The sequence below is a fragment of the Centroberyx gerrardi genome, chromosome 6 (genome assembly GCF_048128805.1).
Source record: "Centroberyx gerrardi isolate f3 chromosome 6, fCenGer3.hap1.cur.20231027, whole genome shotgun sequence".
NCBI classification, from domain to species: domain Eukaryota; kingdom Metazoa; phylum Chordata; class Actinopteri; order Beryciformes; family Berycidae; genus Centroberyx; species Centroberyx gerrardi.
Window position 1 is genome coordinate 4,943,969 of NC_136002.1, and position 14,899 is coordinate 4,958,867.

Here is a 14,899-nt window from a genome sequence, read left to right on the forward strand (position 1 = left end):
GTGACAATTGAATTCCAGCCCCTAGCAAACTGCAGGGGAATGGTCCTAGACCAGTGCGCTGTACATTAGTGGCAGAGTTGAAGGGCTGCAGATGAAGCAGTGGTACAGATGTTGGTGAAGATTCTGAAATTGACGAGACAATAATCGCTCAAGTGGGTGAACAGACTCAGAGGATTTGATAAGACCATCAGTGACAAAGTATTGGGGGATATATACTAAGGTTTCTGTTTCTGGACTTGGATTGGATTCCTGGATGTGCCGTTTCTGCAATCTACTTACTACCAACAATGATTGTCTCCAGAAGACAATCTTAATGTATTTTGAATGATTGTACAGTGCGATCTACCTGGGACTGGAACACTCATGTAAGAAACTGTTTGAAACAAGTTGTTACTCAATTGGGTCCAGTGTATGTTGATTGGACCGAGGACTACAGAGAGGCCAGCAGAAAGCTGCTGGGCTCGCCCACTGCAAGTCTCTGCTCTGATATCACCTTTTCATTCTAAAACGTTTGAGGCATCATCTGGAAACAGTATGAAATATTGAATGATTTATTCCTCTCTAAGTTGTACTTTTCAAACAGGCTAAGTACAGAACCTTTGCATAAACCGGCATTGTGTCCCTTTTCCAGCTTGTTCCATACAGTTTTTGTTTGACTATTCCCGGCTGTTCAGAAAAGGTACCCCTCATTGTGTTTTTAAATCTTTGTTGCACTGTATATTGCCTGTCTTTGTAGCCCCATAGCACAATGCCAGTTTCAGATAGTGTGGCTGAATATGTGTGGTCAGCCTATTCTCCCACACCACGCTCAGCAGGATTCATTTCATCCATCAAGCTGCTACAACATTAAAAATAGCCATGCAGATTGCATGGCAAAGACTACTTTCTCCAGATTTGCTTTGGAAAGACGCAGATTATACTGAGGTGAGTTGACTTTTCACTGTCTTACTGCTTTAGAAATTGCATTGCATTACCCTTCAGTTTTATGTACGTACTCCCCTATGTCTATACAATACAAATGAGTTATGCATTTCTAGAATGTCTTAGGAGGATGAGGATTGCAAATGAGGAGTTATAAGCTCACAATGTTCCATATAGGAAAGTCTAATCCATCAAATATTTTTTTAAATATCATAGTTTTATCAGATACAAATTTTTGCCTCTTTATCAGAATGCACGCAGAAACCCCATTCTCTACCTTGTCATTATTATCCTAGACCATAACTCATGACCCTAATGTTTTCTTTTTTTACTAAGGTTAAGCTATGGGCGACTGGTCCATACTTGGTCGTTTTCTGTCTGAGGTACAGAACCACTCCACGGTGATAGGCAAGATCTGGCTCACCATGCTGCTCATCTTCCGCATCCTGCTGGTGACCTTGGTGGGTGACGCCGTCTACAGCGATGAGCAGTCCAAGTTCACCTGCAACACCCAGCAGCCCGGATGCAACAACGTCTGTTACGACACCTTCGCTCCCGTTTCGCATCTACGCTTCTGGGTCTTCCAAATTGTGCTCGTCTCCACCCCCTCCATCTTCTACATTGTTTTTGTTCTGCATAAGATTGCTAAGGACGAGAAGCTGGAGGTCCAGAGGGGGCAGGTGCTGGCCCAAAGGCCTCCCAGAAGGGGCTATGGACAGTTGAGGAGAGATGGCATGGAGGCCCTTGAGGTTGGCATGCCCACCTACTGTCCTCAGTATAGCGAGGAATGGAATGCCAAGGAGAAAGAAGGAGTGGAACAAAGCCTCCTGGAGGAGGACTATGGCGAGGTAGGGGAGGATCCTACCCAGCTGTCCTGCCAGGTTCTGCTTATCTACATCCTTCATGTATTACTACGCTCTGTCATGGAGATCACTTTTCTGGTGGGCCAGTACTACTTGTTTGGGTTCGAGGTGCCTCACCTGTACCGCTGCGAGACCTACCCCTGCCCCACCCGCACAGACTGCTTTGTGTCGCGTGCCACTGAGAAGACCATCTTCCTCAACTTCATGTTCAGCATCAGCCTGGGCTGCTTTGTGCTCAACATTGCAGAGCTCCACTATCTGGGCTGGGTCTACATCTTCCGCGTCCTCTGCTCAGCCTGTTCCACCTGCTGCAGTCGGGAGAGGGACACGGTGGGACTGTATTCGAACCACAACCCCCTCCTGCTGCAGCTGAAGCATTCGCTGAGGGGCCGGCTGGTTCTGCAGACCCCAGCGCCCATGGCCCAGGAGAAAGCTGGAGTTCTGCTCACCCATGCCCCAGCGATCTCCTTTGAGACGGACTCTACTGTGGAGTGCACCTCCAAGCGGAGTCCAGAGGACAAAGTGAAGGTCAAGCTGGCCAACATGGCCAAGCTAGGACGGACTAAGAAGTCTTGGTTATGAAAGTCACATTTTGTGTACTGCAGTAGTATTTGTGAAGAAGGACTGAGAGAGTGCACTCTAAGATGGCATATTTACTCATTTGTGGCACATGAATTATGTATGGGCTTCTAATTCATTTTCTTTAACTGCATTAAAGACAGAAACTCTTTTTTTAGAAACATGTTTCTAGAGAGTAACTTTATGGATTTAACTTGTACATTTGGAATACCACACCAGATTCATTTTTTACTGGCTTCTAGTGTGTTGTGAAAAGGGGAAGATCTTTTTCTTTTGCTCTGAATATTTGTAATGTCACCCTTACTTTCCTTTTTTCATGGAACAGTTTTATGTACCTAATAGCTAGAAAGGTTTATATTCCGTTAAAATTGGGTACAAAGACATATTTAAATTCTTAACCTTAACCTTCATGGTATCTTACAAACAATTTGTTTTGTTCACATGTATTTTAATGGAACTGAATCATAGTGATTTCTGTATATTTTATACTGTCAAATGAGTTCTTGCTATTAACTTGCAGTTTATTCCTCAGAGCTGTTCTTGGGTGCCTTACTGTATGGCTGAGATATTTGGTAGCCATTAATTCCTGATTCATCAACGCTGATGTACATTACTTCTGAAACCATATGCAACAAACACTTATAAAAATTTAAAATGTCATCCTGAACATCTAAATTACATCCTAGATGCCATTCTGAAAAACTAAGACCTCTGACAAGTTTTGACAAGTTGTTCCATTAAATATATGTGGCTCTCCATGCTGTAACAAACACCATGAGGGTGTTTTCATCTTTTCAAAATGAGATTTGGATCATGATTTGTAAATTGAATCTGTTTTCATGGTGATCAAAATGAATCTGGATCTTTAACCTCTGGTGAAAGATATACTCTGGTGCTTTGGTAGCTGAGTGGTTATTTTGGTGGTTAAGAAAAGGATACCCTTTTTTGAGGGTGTACCATGGTCCTTTTAAAACTTAGGGGACATTTTCAGTTACTTCTGTACTGTGTTTGAATGAGTCGAGTTGTGAGGTTGAAATGTGACCACAGGAGGTCACTCTAATACCTCCTGATTGAGCAAAAATACACCTAATGGAATAAAAGGAGTAAGAAATATAAAGATATGCCATCTATTTTACAATAAATGTAAAATCAATAATAAACTGACTCATTTCCTCTATCTAGGACTTTATAATACAAAAGCCCTGGACACTTGTTCGTTCATTTATTGTTTTTTTGTTGGTAGTGAGTTTGGATGGCTATAAATTGTGTTCTGATTTGTGTTCTGCAGTGACATGAGTATCTGAAATAATATGACAATGTACACTGCCCGTCAAAAGTTTGGACACACCACATTTTTCTTTATTTTTACTATTTTCCACATTTTAGAATAATAGTAAAGATATCAAAACTATGAAATAACACAAATGGAATTATGCAGTGACCAAAAAAGTGTTAAACAAATCAAAACTATCTTATATTTTAGATTCTTTAAAGTAGCTGCCCTTTGCCTTGATGGAAAGGCAAAGGCTTTGGAAAGAAATTCACACATAGGCATCAACTTTACTATTTCTATTTGTCTAAGAAACAAATTTCAAGCAATTCAATTTCAATTTCAATTTTCAATTTAAGCATAAGCCTTTAGATCAAAATGGCTTTAAGATCATGAAAAAGATATAGTACATTCAATGAGGTGTCCCCAAACTTTTAATGGGCAGTGTATACACTGAATGTATAAATCCAGACAATTTAATACATGACATCATTCAAACTACAACATTTAAGCCACAATAAACTAGGTAATATTTTACTGTTATTCAGTCCAAAGTGACCTATAGGCTACTAGCTCCTGTGAGATACACTCCCCCATAAACCACAAAGTTATACTGTATATCCCACTTAATGATCTTCAACTGGTGGAAGAGGTGGGATTCCATTCCACTGATTCTTTAGGAATGTTGAAATTATAGAATATCAGGTATTGTACTGATGTCTGCCTCAATAGCCAAATACAGTAAATGGTCAGGTCTACCAATATTAACCTTGGTTCTAATGGGAAAATCCCAAAGAGAGAACACCAAACAATTTAAAAATCAACATAGTGTACATTTTTCTTATGGAGCCCCATTTAGTGTTAATTAAAAGTGAATAATTTTTAACTGTGAGCTAGACACCTGAAACCCAAGACTCTAATCTGACTTTGTGTACTCAATTTTGTCTAAATATTACATAAAAATGAGCTTTGCAATATAGCAGTATTAACCAGGAAATGTACCCTTATGCCTAGAAAATCACCCTGTCCATCTTATCCTGGTCCTTCTAGAGCTGTGCATGTGACATGATCAGGGTTAAGGACAAACTTTTCTCTCCTGTTTCTATATGGAGACAGTGGTTGATGTTCACTGGCATTGGTTGAACTGCCTGAGGAAATAAGAGTAACTTTCAAATCCGAAATTCAGTGGTATTCAGGTTCCAGGCACTCTGGACAAAATGTAAGCATTATGATCACTGATTTCCTCAAAAGAAGATGAATTCTTCATGCACACTGATATACGACAGTTGGGTCCAGGAGGGCTAAATGCTGAAACAGTCTTTTCTTGAATGGTTTGGAGATGCAAATGATGTTGCAGAGGATAATGAATGTTTGGGGGAGAAAGAATTTGCAGAGAATGAGGAAATTTAGAGGATAAAAGAGTGCAGAGCATTTTAGAGGTCGCAAATAAGAAGCTTTTGTCCTTTTTCCACTAGGGCGACCTATGCTAAAAAAGTGAAAGGTTTAGTTGGCACAGTTACCAATTAAATGCAAGTTTATGAAAACAGGTTTTTCAGTTGTTTCTTAAATGAATGCACAAGGTTTTGAAGTGGTATTTAGAGTTTTGAATGGTGAAATGAGCTTTAGAGATCAAAAACGACTTTCCTATACAGGGAGTTAAACGCTCCGTAATATCAGCTGGAATAAATCTGTTAATGTTCAGAAGTAATTGATGAAATCTTAAAATCAATTCTAAATTCAACTTGAAGCCAATGTAAGGTAGCTAAGACAGGAATTATATTATCTCTCCTCTTAGTGCTTGTTAAAAGCATAGTTGCTGCAAATGCAGATGAGAAAGAGCTTTATTGTGGAGGCAAGAATAAAGAGTTAGAAAAGTCAATATAATAGTCAATCATTTTCTCAAAGTCATACAAGGATAAAAATGACCTGATTTTAGTGATTTTTCTCAAATGATAGAAACAAAACGAAACAAGACTAACTTGATTCTCGTAATTTATGACAGAATCAAAAGTGACTTCCAAATTTCTGGTAGCCTGTATTATATAAATTATCAAGTTTAACAAGCACATAATTTGTGATAAACTGCAACCTATTTGGTTCTATGAAACCAAATACACAAGCATACTGGGTTCATCATAGTTATCATTCATGCAATTTTGGGATAAATATATAATTGGGATCAATATGGGATCAAAGATATAGAAAATGAAAAACAGCCAATCAGGAAAGAGGGAGAGTCATCAAAAACATCACTGATCAATAGGAAATGCTCTGCTGAGTCCAACAAGCCATCACTGATTTCAATGCAACTTTTGGATAAATAGATATAGATTATCAAGAAACAGCCAATCAAGCCATCAGTCATGTCAATGTGACTGTGGAATCAACAGAAATGAATAATTAAAACAGCCAACCAGGAGTTCCTGAGTTCAACGAGCTGTCACACATCTCAATGTGATTTTGGGATGAATAAAAATAAACAATGGAAAACCAGCCAATCAGGAAAGGGGGAGGGGTTTGAATGACCAATCTGCCAATCTACAGAACAGTCTGTCTCAAGTCTGGTGAGCCATCACTCATGTCAGTGCAACTTTGGGATCAATAGATATAGATGATGAAAAACAGCAAGAAAAAAAAGTAATTTGTAGCATTGAAACTTTCCTCTGAGTCCACCTATCTCAATGTGGGTTCAGCATTGTCCGATGAGTCCATCTGGGATCAAGACAAAAGGACAATCACACATCTTAATGATCAGAACAGCCAATGATCTCACAATTCAGGATCAATACAGCCAATCAGGAAAGGGGGAGGGGCTTAAATGACATAACCAGTTGAAACTATCTTTCAAGTCGGACAAACTATCACTCAAAAATAACAAACTCAAATGTATTATCATTACATTGAATAATGTTTCCAGACATCCAAAATAATAATAATAATAATGATAATAATAATAATAATAATAATAATAATAATAATAATAATAATACATTTTATTTGAAAAAAGAAAATAAATATATAAAATACATAGAAACAAATACTAAACAAAATGTTGTATCTGATAGGCAATGTTTTATCAATCTCTTCATATATCAAGGCTACGTGTATTACTATGTTTTACAGGCAAATAAATCTGTGTATCATCTGCATAGCACTGAAAGTAAGCATGAATTCAAATGAATTCCATTATGTTATTAATGTTATTAATTAGAAACTGTGAATATGCCACAGCTTAAAGGAATAGTTCCCCCTAAAATGAAAATTCTGTCATTATCTACTAACCCTCATGTCAGTCAAAACACCGGTGAAGTTTGTATGTTCACATGACAAACAGTGAGTTAGCTAGCGCAGCTAAATGTCAGCCTTCTCCAAAGCAACTAAATAGATAATGAGTGAATTTTCATTTTGGGGTGAACTATTGCTCAACTATTCTCAAAGATGCTTCACAGCATGAGGCAAAGTACAGTTTAAAACATTAAATCACAAGCAGAAAGATAAAATGACTCATAGCGATATTGCGAAAACAGCTTCCCTTCCTTATCAACTTCCGGAAGGAGAGGACGCTAGTGCAAAATGGCTGCCACTTCTCAAGCCGGTTTACACTGAATAATAGCAAATTTGACTATTATATTGAGCCTTCTGGTGGGTTTCGTCCTATTTTTAGCTATTTCACATTGTAGCTGTCTTTTGATATGTTGTTCACTGCGTGTTTCACCAATTGTTTAACAGTAAACTCTGGATGAGGTCTCTGCCAAAATGCCATTACCCCCAATTTACTAGACTTTTTTATGAGTAATGGTTTATGATTATGCTTAATGATTTATGATTGAACTGAAACCTGGCTGAGTGAGGGAGACTTTGCCCCATTGATTGAAGCCACTCCCCAACATTACTCATACTTTCACCAACCCGAAATATCTGGTTGTGGTTGTTCTCTTTTAGGTCTTTTAATTTAGCTTGGTGTGTTAAAAGAACCTACGCATTTGAAAGGACATATATCTGACTTAGTATTGTCATTGTCTTTTTAGTTTTCCATACTTTGCCATTTTCTCACACAAAGACGAAATGACAAGCACATTTATATGCATATCAGTATTCACGAAGGGCGTTTCATTAACCATTTATGGCTAATTGTGGTTATGGTTAATGGGGTGGGACTTAATGCTTTGTCATGTGCGCAAAATTCAAAGTTTCTTTTCCTCAATTACATGTTCCTAATGTTTCAGTAACAACTGGACTGAGCTAGCAGAACTGTGTTCTGCATAAAAGGTTTGGAATTTATCAAGTTTGCCCAGACAGTGCCCCACTGGACTTAATCCAGTTCATAGAAATGATATTTGAATATTAGCATGATACTGGAATATTAGGATGAAGGTGTAGTCATGCACCAGGAAAGAGCAATGGGTTAGCTAGCCAGTATTATGCAATATTTTTGTTGCATTTAAGTTGAATACCAAAATTCTAGAGAGTAGTCCCTATCTGGACAATACACAGCCAAAAGCAGTACATTGTATCTCAGTATAATTGTGTAAAATGTTTACTGACATACCTTCAGAATGCTTGCTCTAAATTATTACATATTTCCTTTAATAAAGCACAATTTGTTTTACCTGAGAGTGTATTTTGTTCATTCTAACCACTTTTTTTGATTGAAACTAAGCCATTCTACAATGTCCCTCAGTATGTTCATTCAACTTCTAATAGAAATAAAACCAAAAAATTCTACAAATAATATAACACTTGAATAAATATTGTACTGTCTCTCTCATAATATAATTTATCATAATTAATGCATTTTGAATAATAATAAAAAAAGATTAAATACATTTGTGTCAACCCTGTTACTCCAATGAAACGAAAAAAAGAAAAATATGATTTTCAGGTAGTGACATCATTTTCATGAAGCAAAAACAACAGTGAGAAGGAAAATAAGCTTCCCAGCTATATTTTGCCTGTTCTTGAATGTTTTAAAATGTTTAACTGATGGTAACGATCATAAAATGTCAACCCTGTTATCTTGCATTTCAAAAGAAATCAGCTCCTATGTTCACTCAATCCTGTGCTCCCATAGTCCAATATTACCTATGCTTGAGGAGGGAATCCACCCTCCTTTACCTTTGTATTATTTATTGAGACAGTGTAGTGAAAAGAGACAGGATAGAGAGGAGAGTAGTGACAGCGCTAAGCAAGATTTGAATTCTGTTGTACAAATTCCCCCAGCATTTTATTGGGACTGTTGGGTTCTGCCCCACTTGGTCTGTTGCTTCTTATAGAATCCAGTCACTTTACAATCTCAGGTCTTTTTATCATACTGATCTTGAATATTTGGACTTTCATTCAGACAGAATCTGACAGAGTGTTGTCGTCAAGACCACCACATTCAAGACTAAAAATAAGATCAAGACCATTTCCAGTCCAGATTGAATCAAGAACAATCTTTTGCCATATGAATGATGTGCTACAATGGCATATAATAAATTATTCCTCATACTATTTAGTGTTGTGATCCTACTCTAGTGAAATAATTATTTCCTTTCGTTTATACAGTATAAATGTAAAATTACGGTAACACAGGCTTTTACAAATCTATAGTAGCTATGCCTACGACTACAGAGAAAACCTCTAACCAACTCCTAAATGTTTTCATATATACAGGCTGTCACTGTCAGGAGAGGGATTGTGCTAACAAAGACACTGAAAGGAAAAGAACCTGGACCGTATTTTCCCTTCTTTTTCCATCATACTGATTGATTCAGACCAAAATCTCATCAATTGTTTCACTATACAGCTTACTTGCTGGCCTGGGTGCAGCTCTCCAACACAGTCCCAACAGGCCAATGGACTCTCCACAAATCAACCCCAGAAGCACCCAAAGCAAGTCTTTATCAACACATTGATGCTCACTGTGATAAGACATGTATGTATTTAATTTTCAGTTTACCCATGACCTGACAACTTATTTATTTGCTATTTATTTTTATCTTTATTTTATTTTTCCTTTAGGTTATCACCTGCCCATGGCAAACTTGGACAAGATAACTGACACTTTGGAAAATATGTTAATAACTGTGCATCAATCTTCTACTTGCCCACATATGACATTCTTCAGAGCTCTGAAGAATGTCATATGCTGTGCTGTAATGTCCCTGATTCTATTAATCTGATAATTAACAAGCTTCTGATGAACCCAGATCAGGTACAGTATGCTACAGAGGTAGACATTTACGTCAACTCACAAACATTGTAATATGGAGGACAGCTGTTATACAAAACACATATACATAGTCAACTTATTGCTTGTCAATTTAAGGAGTACAGTAATATAGCCATTTGTGGTGCAGCATTAGCGTATGCTCTTTAGGCTGTGGGGAAAGGGCATCATTATAATTTGATTTGCACATATGTGATAAAAGCATATAAACTGCTAGAGAGTTTGTCAGTGAGAGAGAGCAAGACAGAGAAAAAGAGAATGAGAGACAGAGAGAAGAGAGAGATTGAATTTGTTTTTTTATTAAACCAGTCAAGGTTTTTTGGCAGGTTTGTGAATTTGAGGGCATTTTGAACTCTGTTGTTGTTGGCATTTGTAAGTGTATGTCCATTTATTTAATCCACTGCATTGTTGTGTGAGACAGACACTCAGAGAAACAGTGGCAAAAATAAGTGTAAAGTGACAGTATGAAAATCTCCAAACCTACAGTTCTTTCAGCACTCCTAAGACATAGTGTGTGTATATGGGAGGGGGAGTCGGGTTAGGCAGACACAGAGGAACACAGAGACAGTTATGTTTTTGTATCCAAAAACAAATAGCTGTTGTTCAGCCAAAATTTGTTGTGGCAACTTGTATTGCCAAAATGGACTGCAAGCATTGTCAAAACACCATGCATAGCCTGCTTGCGAGCTAAACGAGTAGTGAATAGTTGTGGCCAAATCTAAATTGTTGTGTTCTGCTCAAACTTTAACATAGCAACTTGTCCTTTGGAGTGGCCCTCAAGACATATCCAAAGACCATGCAAATCAAATTTATCGGAGCAGGAGGGCCCTAAGCATTTTCAACAACATTTAAAACTATGGGAATTCACAATGGTGGACAATGAACAAAGTTGCTCAGTATGAGGAGATATAAATTTGGAGGAAGTTCCATGGATATAGGTGCAACGGGAGGCAATATGTTTTTGAAAAGTGCAATTTTTGAAGTGTTTGAAAATTTGGCTACAACGAACTGCAGTATATACCTTGTAGTGAACTGGGCCAACAATACAGAAGCAGTTGAGTTCAATGACTGGGGCTAGTTGGAGTCCAATATAAATTGTTGTGTTTCCATCAAACCCAGTGTCGGGGCACTTGGCTCTGACTCGGCATTGGGAGGCGGTTTATGGGCTGACTTTTCCGCACAACGCATGCAACAACGCAAAGGGCAACACAAGGGGCGTTTCTTGCGACGCAAGAATTTGAGAAACGTCAAATTGTCAAATTTGAAAAACACAGCTTTCGAAAGCTGCATTTCTGGGAAAAAAAGACTTTACTGGAACTTTGATGGTCTACACGATGCTAAGGCCTTGGAGGAAGGGTGAAAGTTTGAGCCACTAAGGAGCAGCTGTTTGGAAACTGAAAAATGGACATCTGCTTTTGATGAAGTTTTTATGCACACCTACCACAAAATATGAATAGAATATTCATATTTTGCATGCACTGCCATCTGACAATGTTCACTTGATAATTAAAATAGTCTATACAGTAGGTCTATGTAGTCTTAACATACATTCATGGATGAACCTTTTTCCTCAGCCTACATTAGTGAATTTGGTTTGCACCAAAATCTTTCCTGCATTTCATGCTCCAACAATCAGTTAAAAAAACAACATCATCCCAAATTGGCAAACAACATAGGAATCAATAGAATATAGAATTAATTTTTAATGGGCCGAATTCCAGCAAATGTCACTTTTGTGAGATGTTAGAATTAAAATAGGCCCATCCTACACATCATAATCCCTTACGCTCTTATCTTTCCCTTATGGGTTTTCAAGTTTTGTCAATGATATACAGTGAGGTCAGACTTCCTGGGGAGGAAGCGTCTCTCGGCTCTTCTACTATTAGAACAGCAAGCAACATGGTGGCATGAACATCAGTTTCTGTGTCATGGTGGAATGGAAGAGGTAGTGGAGTAAAGTGGAGGAGTGATTTTTGGAGCTTTGCGATGCAGCCATGGCCTTTCAAAGTTGACCTTTAAAACTGCACTAGGCAAGTTTGCACATTGGCAGCTCCAAACTGCAGACAGAAGTATCTGAATGCTCATGTGTGCCAAATTTACGATCAACTGTCAACTATCAACTGTGATTACTTTACACCACAGGATACCAAAGGGATGAGAGAGGCAAAAGATCTTTTCCTGGTCCAGTTAGACCCCAGTGACTGGCAGTAAAGCAGTGTCCTCTAGTGGCCCCCACCATGGTACCAGGATGCACTTAACCCTAGATCCATAGCCTGGCATACTGGCAAAGTTTCAACTCACTGAGTGACCGAGGGGCCATATGTGTTTTGCATTCAGTGACATTCTCTGGTGGTCGCAGGTAAACTTTGTCCTACATGAAGTTAAAATTCAGTGAGTGGGTGAATATCAAATCCAAGAATGCCAAAGGATGTGATGCCTTGTTCTTGCAATGAATCTCAGGGCTTCTCATTCATTCTCTTGGTCAAGTCACCATCCGACGTATCCTCGGGTGACAAGTAAATCCATCCTCTGTCCTTCCATGCTTTTGTTTCGGAAACATACTTCGGCCATCAGATATTACATCAAATGCGTCATGGAGGACACAAGAACGACAAGAACGTATTTTGAGAAAGACCCACTGAGTTATAATTTGGTGAGTGGTGCTGAGTTGTTATAGGCTTGATGAGTCCAGCAAAAATGTACTGAGGGAACATACAGTATGGAAAGGACACATAAGAGTGACGGTGCCCATGGGATGTTGATTATGACGAAGTGCAATCTGACTGGGGCGATACACCACAGATTTGCCATCTCAGTCTTCTAGGTTGAAGAGGTCCCAGTTTTTCTGGCTACTACAGTAATTGAGAGAGATAAGCTAGGACCAGAAGTTCGAAAATCTCCAAATGAAGACACTTCTACCCTATTGATTGCACACAATGACTGATGTAGCCCCAGCATGCTTCTGCTAAAGCCTGATGGCAGTGGAAAGAAGCAGTAGGCAAGCACAGTTGGCATGTAGACACAGGAATGTTGTGGGGCAAGTGCAACAGGGCAAAAATGAGGTGAGACAGTTTTTGGGGATGGCAGGCTAAGTGGTTTATACCAGGCCTTTCCTGAATTGACTAGTTCCTTGCCTCAGATCCAGTCTAGTGGATGGAGCAGTGCCAACAGGCTTTTGTGAGTGATAAAACGTCTTTTGTTGGGGCCACTCCTGCAGGCTCCTTATCTCTTATCTGTTTCTCCCTTTCAACAAGGACAATAGCCAGCACTGTTGGTGCATAGTGTGTGTTTGCTATCACTTTATGTTGACTGCCGAAATAAAACGCACAGACAGAATAAGACCTATAGTGTCCTTCTTACCATTAAGAGCCTGTTCACTGTATCACAATCCCATTTTCTCTTTTTTTTTATAGATTGATTTATTGTGGCATTCTTGCCTTTTTTTGTTCGACAGTGGAGATAGACAGGAAAGATCAGGAGAGAGATGGGGATGACATGCAACAAAGTTCCCAGGCCGGATTCAAACCCAGGAAGTTGCGGTTAAAGGGTATGCGCCTTAGACCACTGAGCCACCAGGACGCCCCCACAATCTCATTTTCAAAACCAGTGATGTATTCAACTTGGTGGTCATAGTGGATGATACAAAATATGATATGAAACAAGGAGCCTATGTCCCCCAGATACCTACTCTGGTGGTAAAGTTATTCAACAATTGGAAGTAGCCATTGGTGGCGTGATACTCATAGCCAGTTTAGTGAAAATAGAGGGAATAGCACTTTTGATATGAAATGGCTAGGAGTCCTGTGTTCTCTTGGCAGTGCAGCACTGTATGGGAAGTTGTCCCTGAGTTACCTCCTTTTAGCCTAAGGAATTCAAATGCGCAAAAGTAAGATTGGAGTTGATGCTTAAGATAGAACAATAAGTACTGTAGCACCTATTCCAGCAAATGGGTGGAAATGAACCACTAAAGAAGCAGTAGGCAAGCACAATTGGCATGTAGACACAGGAATGTTGTGGGGCAAGTGGGTCCTTGGTCTTGGCATAAGCAAGCCTGAAACCTGTACAAAACAACCATTAGAAGAGAGGAAGCTGGGAGTGGAGGAAGCAGTTTCTGAAGCTAAGCACAGATAATGGATGAATGGGGAAAGAAGAAGAAGCTTAATTGAAAAGAATTTTGGAATATGTTGGTTTACTGTAGGATTAGATTCATTAGTGGAGCAATCTATGATGTGCTGCCATCATACCAAAACCTTGAGAAGCAGCAAGGCTTAGACAAATCCAACCAACCTGCCAAATGCAGGTAGAATTTGGCAGTGGTGGGCAACTGTCATTCCTACCAGCCATAGGACATAATCTGATCTATATTCTGTATGAAAATTACCTCTATAGTTTGCCAAGGCCTCCACAATACTGAGGTTTTGATTGGTGTGTGCTTTGACATGGCTCCAACATCAGTAGTTCTGCCTCTCAGTAGTGTGTGAGTTGAAAACAGCAAGCTGTGTCATCAGGTTGAATGAAGTTAAGTTGCAAGTTAGATAAGGTATAACTGCATTGGCAAAAACAAAAGAAAGACCACAAGAATCAGAAACTGAAACAGTAGTGTCTTGGCAGCAGGTCATGGCTGGCATGTGTTTGACCAAGAAAACAACATCATGTTTTTATCAAGGATTTATGCTGCGCAAAAGTCTAATTATTTTGTAGTTTTATGTTGTAGTATTTTGTACTTTATTTTCTTACTGCTTTCCACAAATGTTGATGCTGTGACTTCCCTGTTCTGTGGCCGCAAGCCTCACCTTGGTAGCCACAACCAGCTCACTACTGGCCACACCCACAGCAAATGGTACATGCCCCAAAACGTCCCCAACATCATTGAAGAGACAATTTCAGTGATGACAGGGCTTTCCCCTTGTGAGCAACTCTATGGCTGAAAAAACACAGTAATCGACTTGATTATGGAAAGCTAGGAGGAGGATTACAGCGCTATTAAAAATGAAATGCAGATGAGACTAGTGAAGGGGTATAGCCTAAAGAACCTAGGAGGCTGCTTCAGCAACA

General features: G+C 39.1%; 1 protein-coding gene across 1 annotated transcript; it reads left to right on the forward strand.

Annotated features, from left to right (window-relative positions):
• The first annotated feature begins 1,265 nt into the window (after positions 1–1,265).
• On the forward strand, positions 1,266–2,366 carry LOC139923570 (gap junction delta-2 protein). The gene has a single exon (XM_071914375.2). The coding sequence runs from the start codon at positions 1,266–1,268 to the stop codon at positions 2,364–2,366; it is 1,101 nt and encodes a 366-aa protein (XP_071770476.1).
• The last annotated feature ends 12,533 nt before the right edge of the window (positions 2,367–14,899 follow it).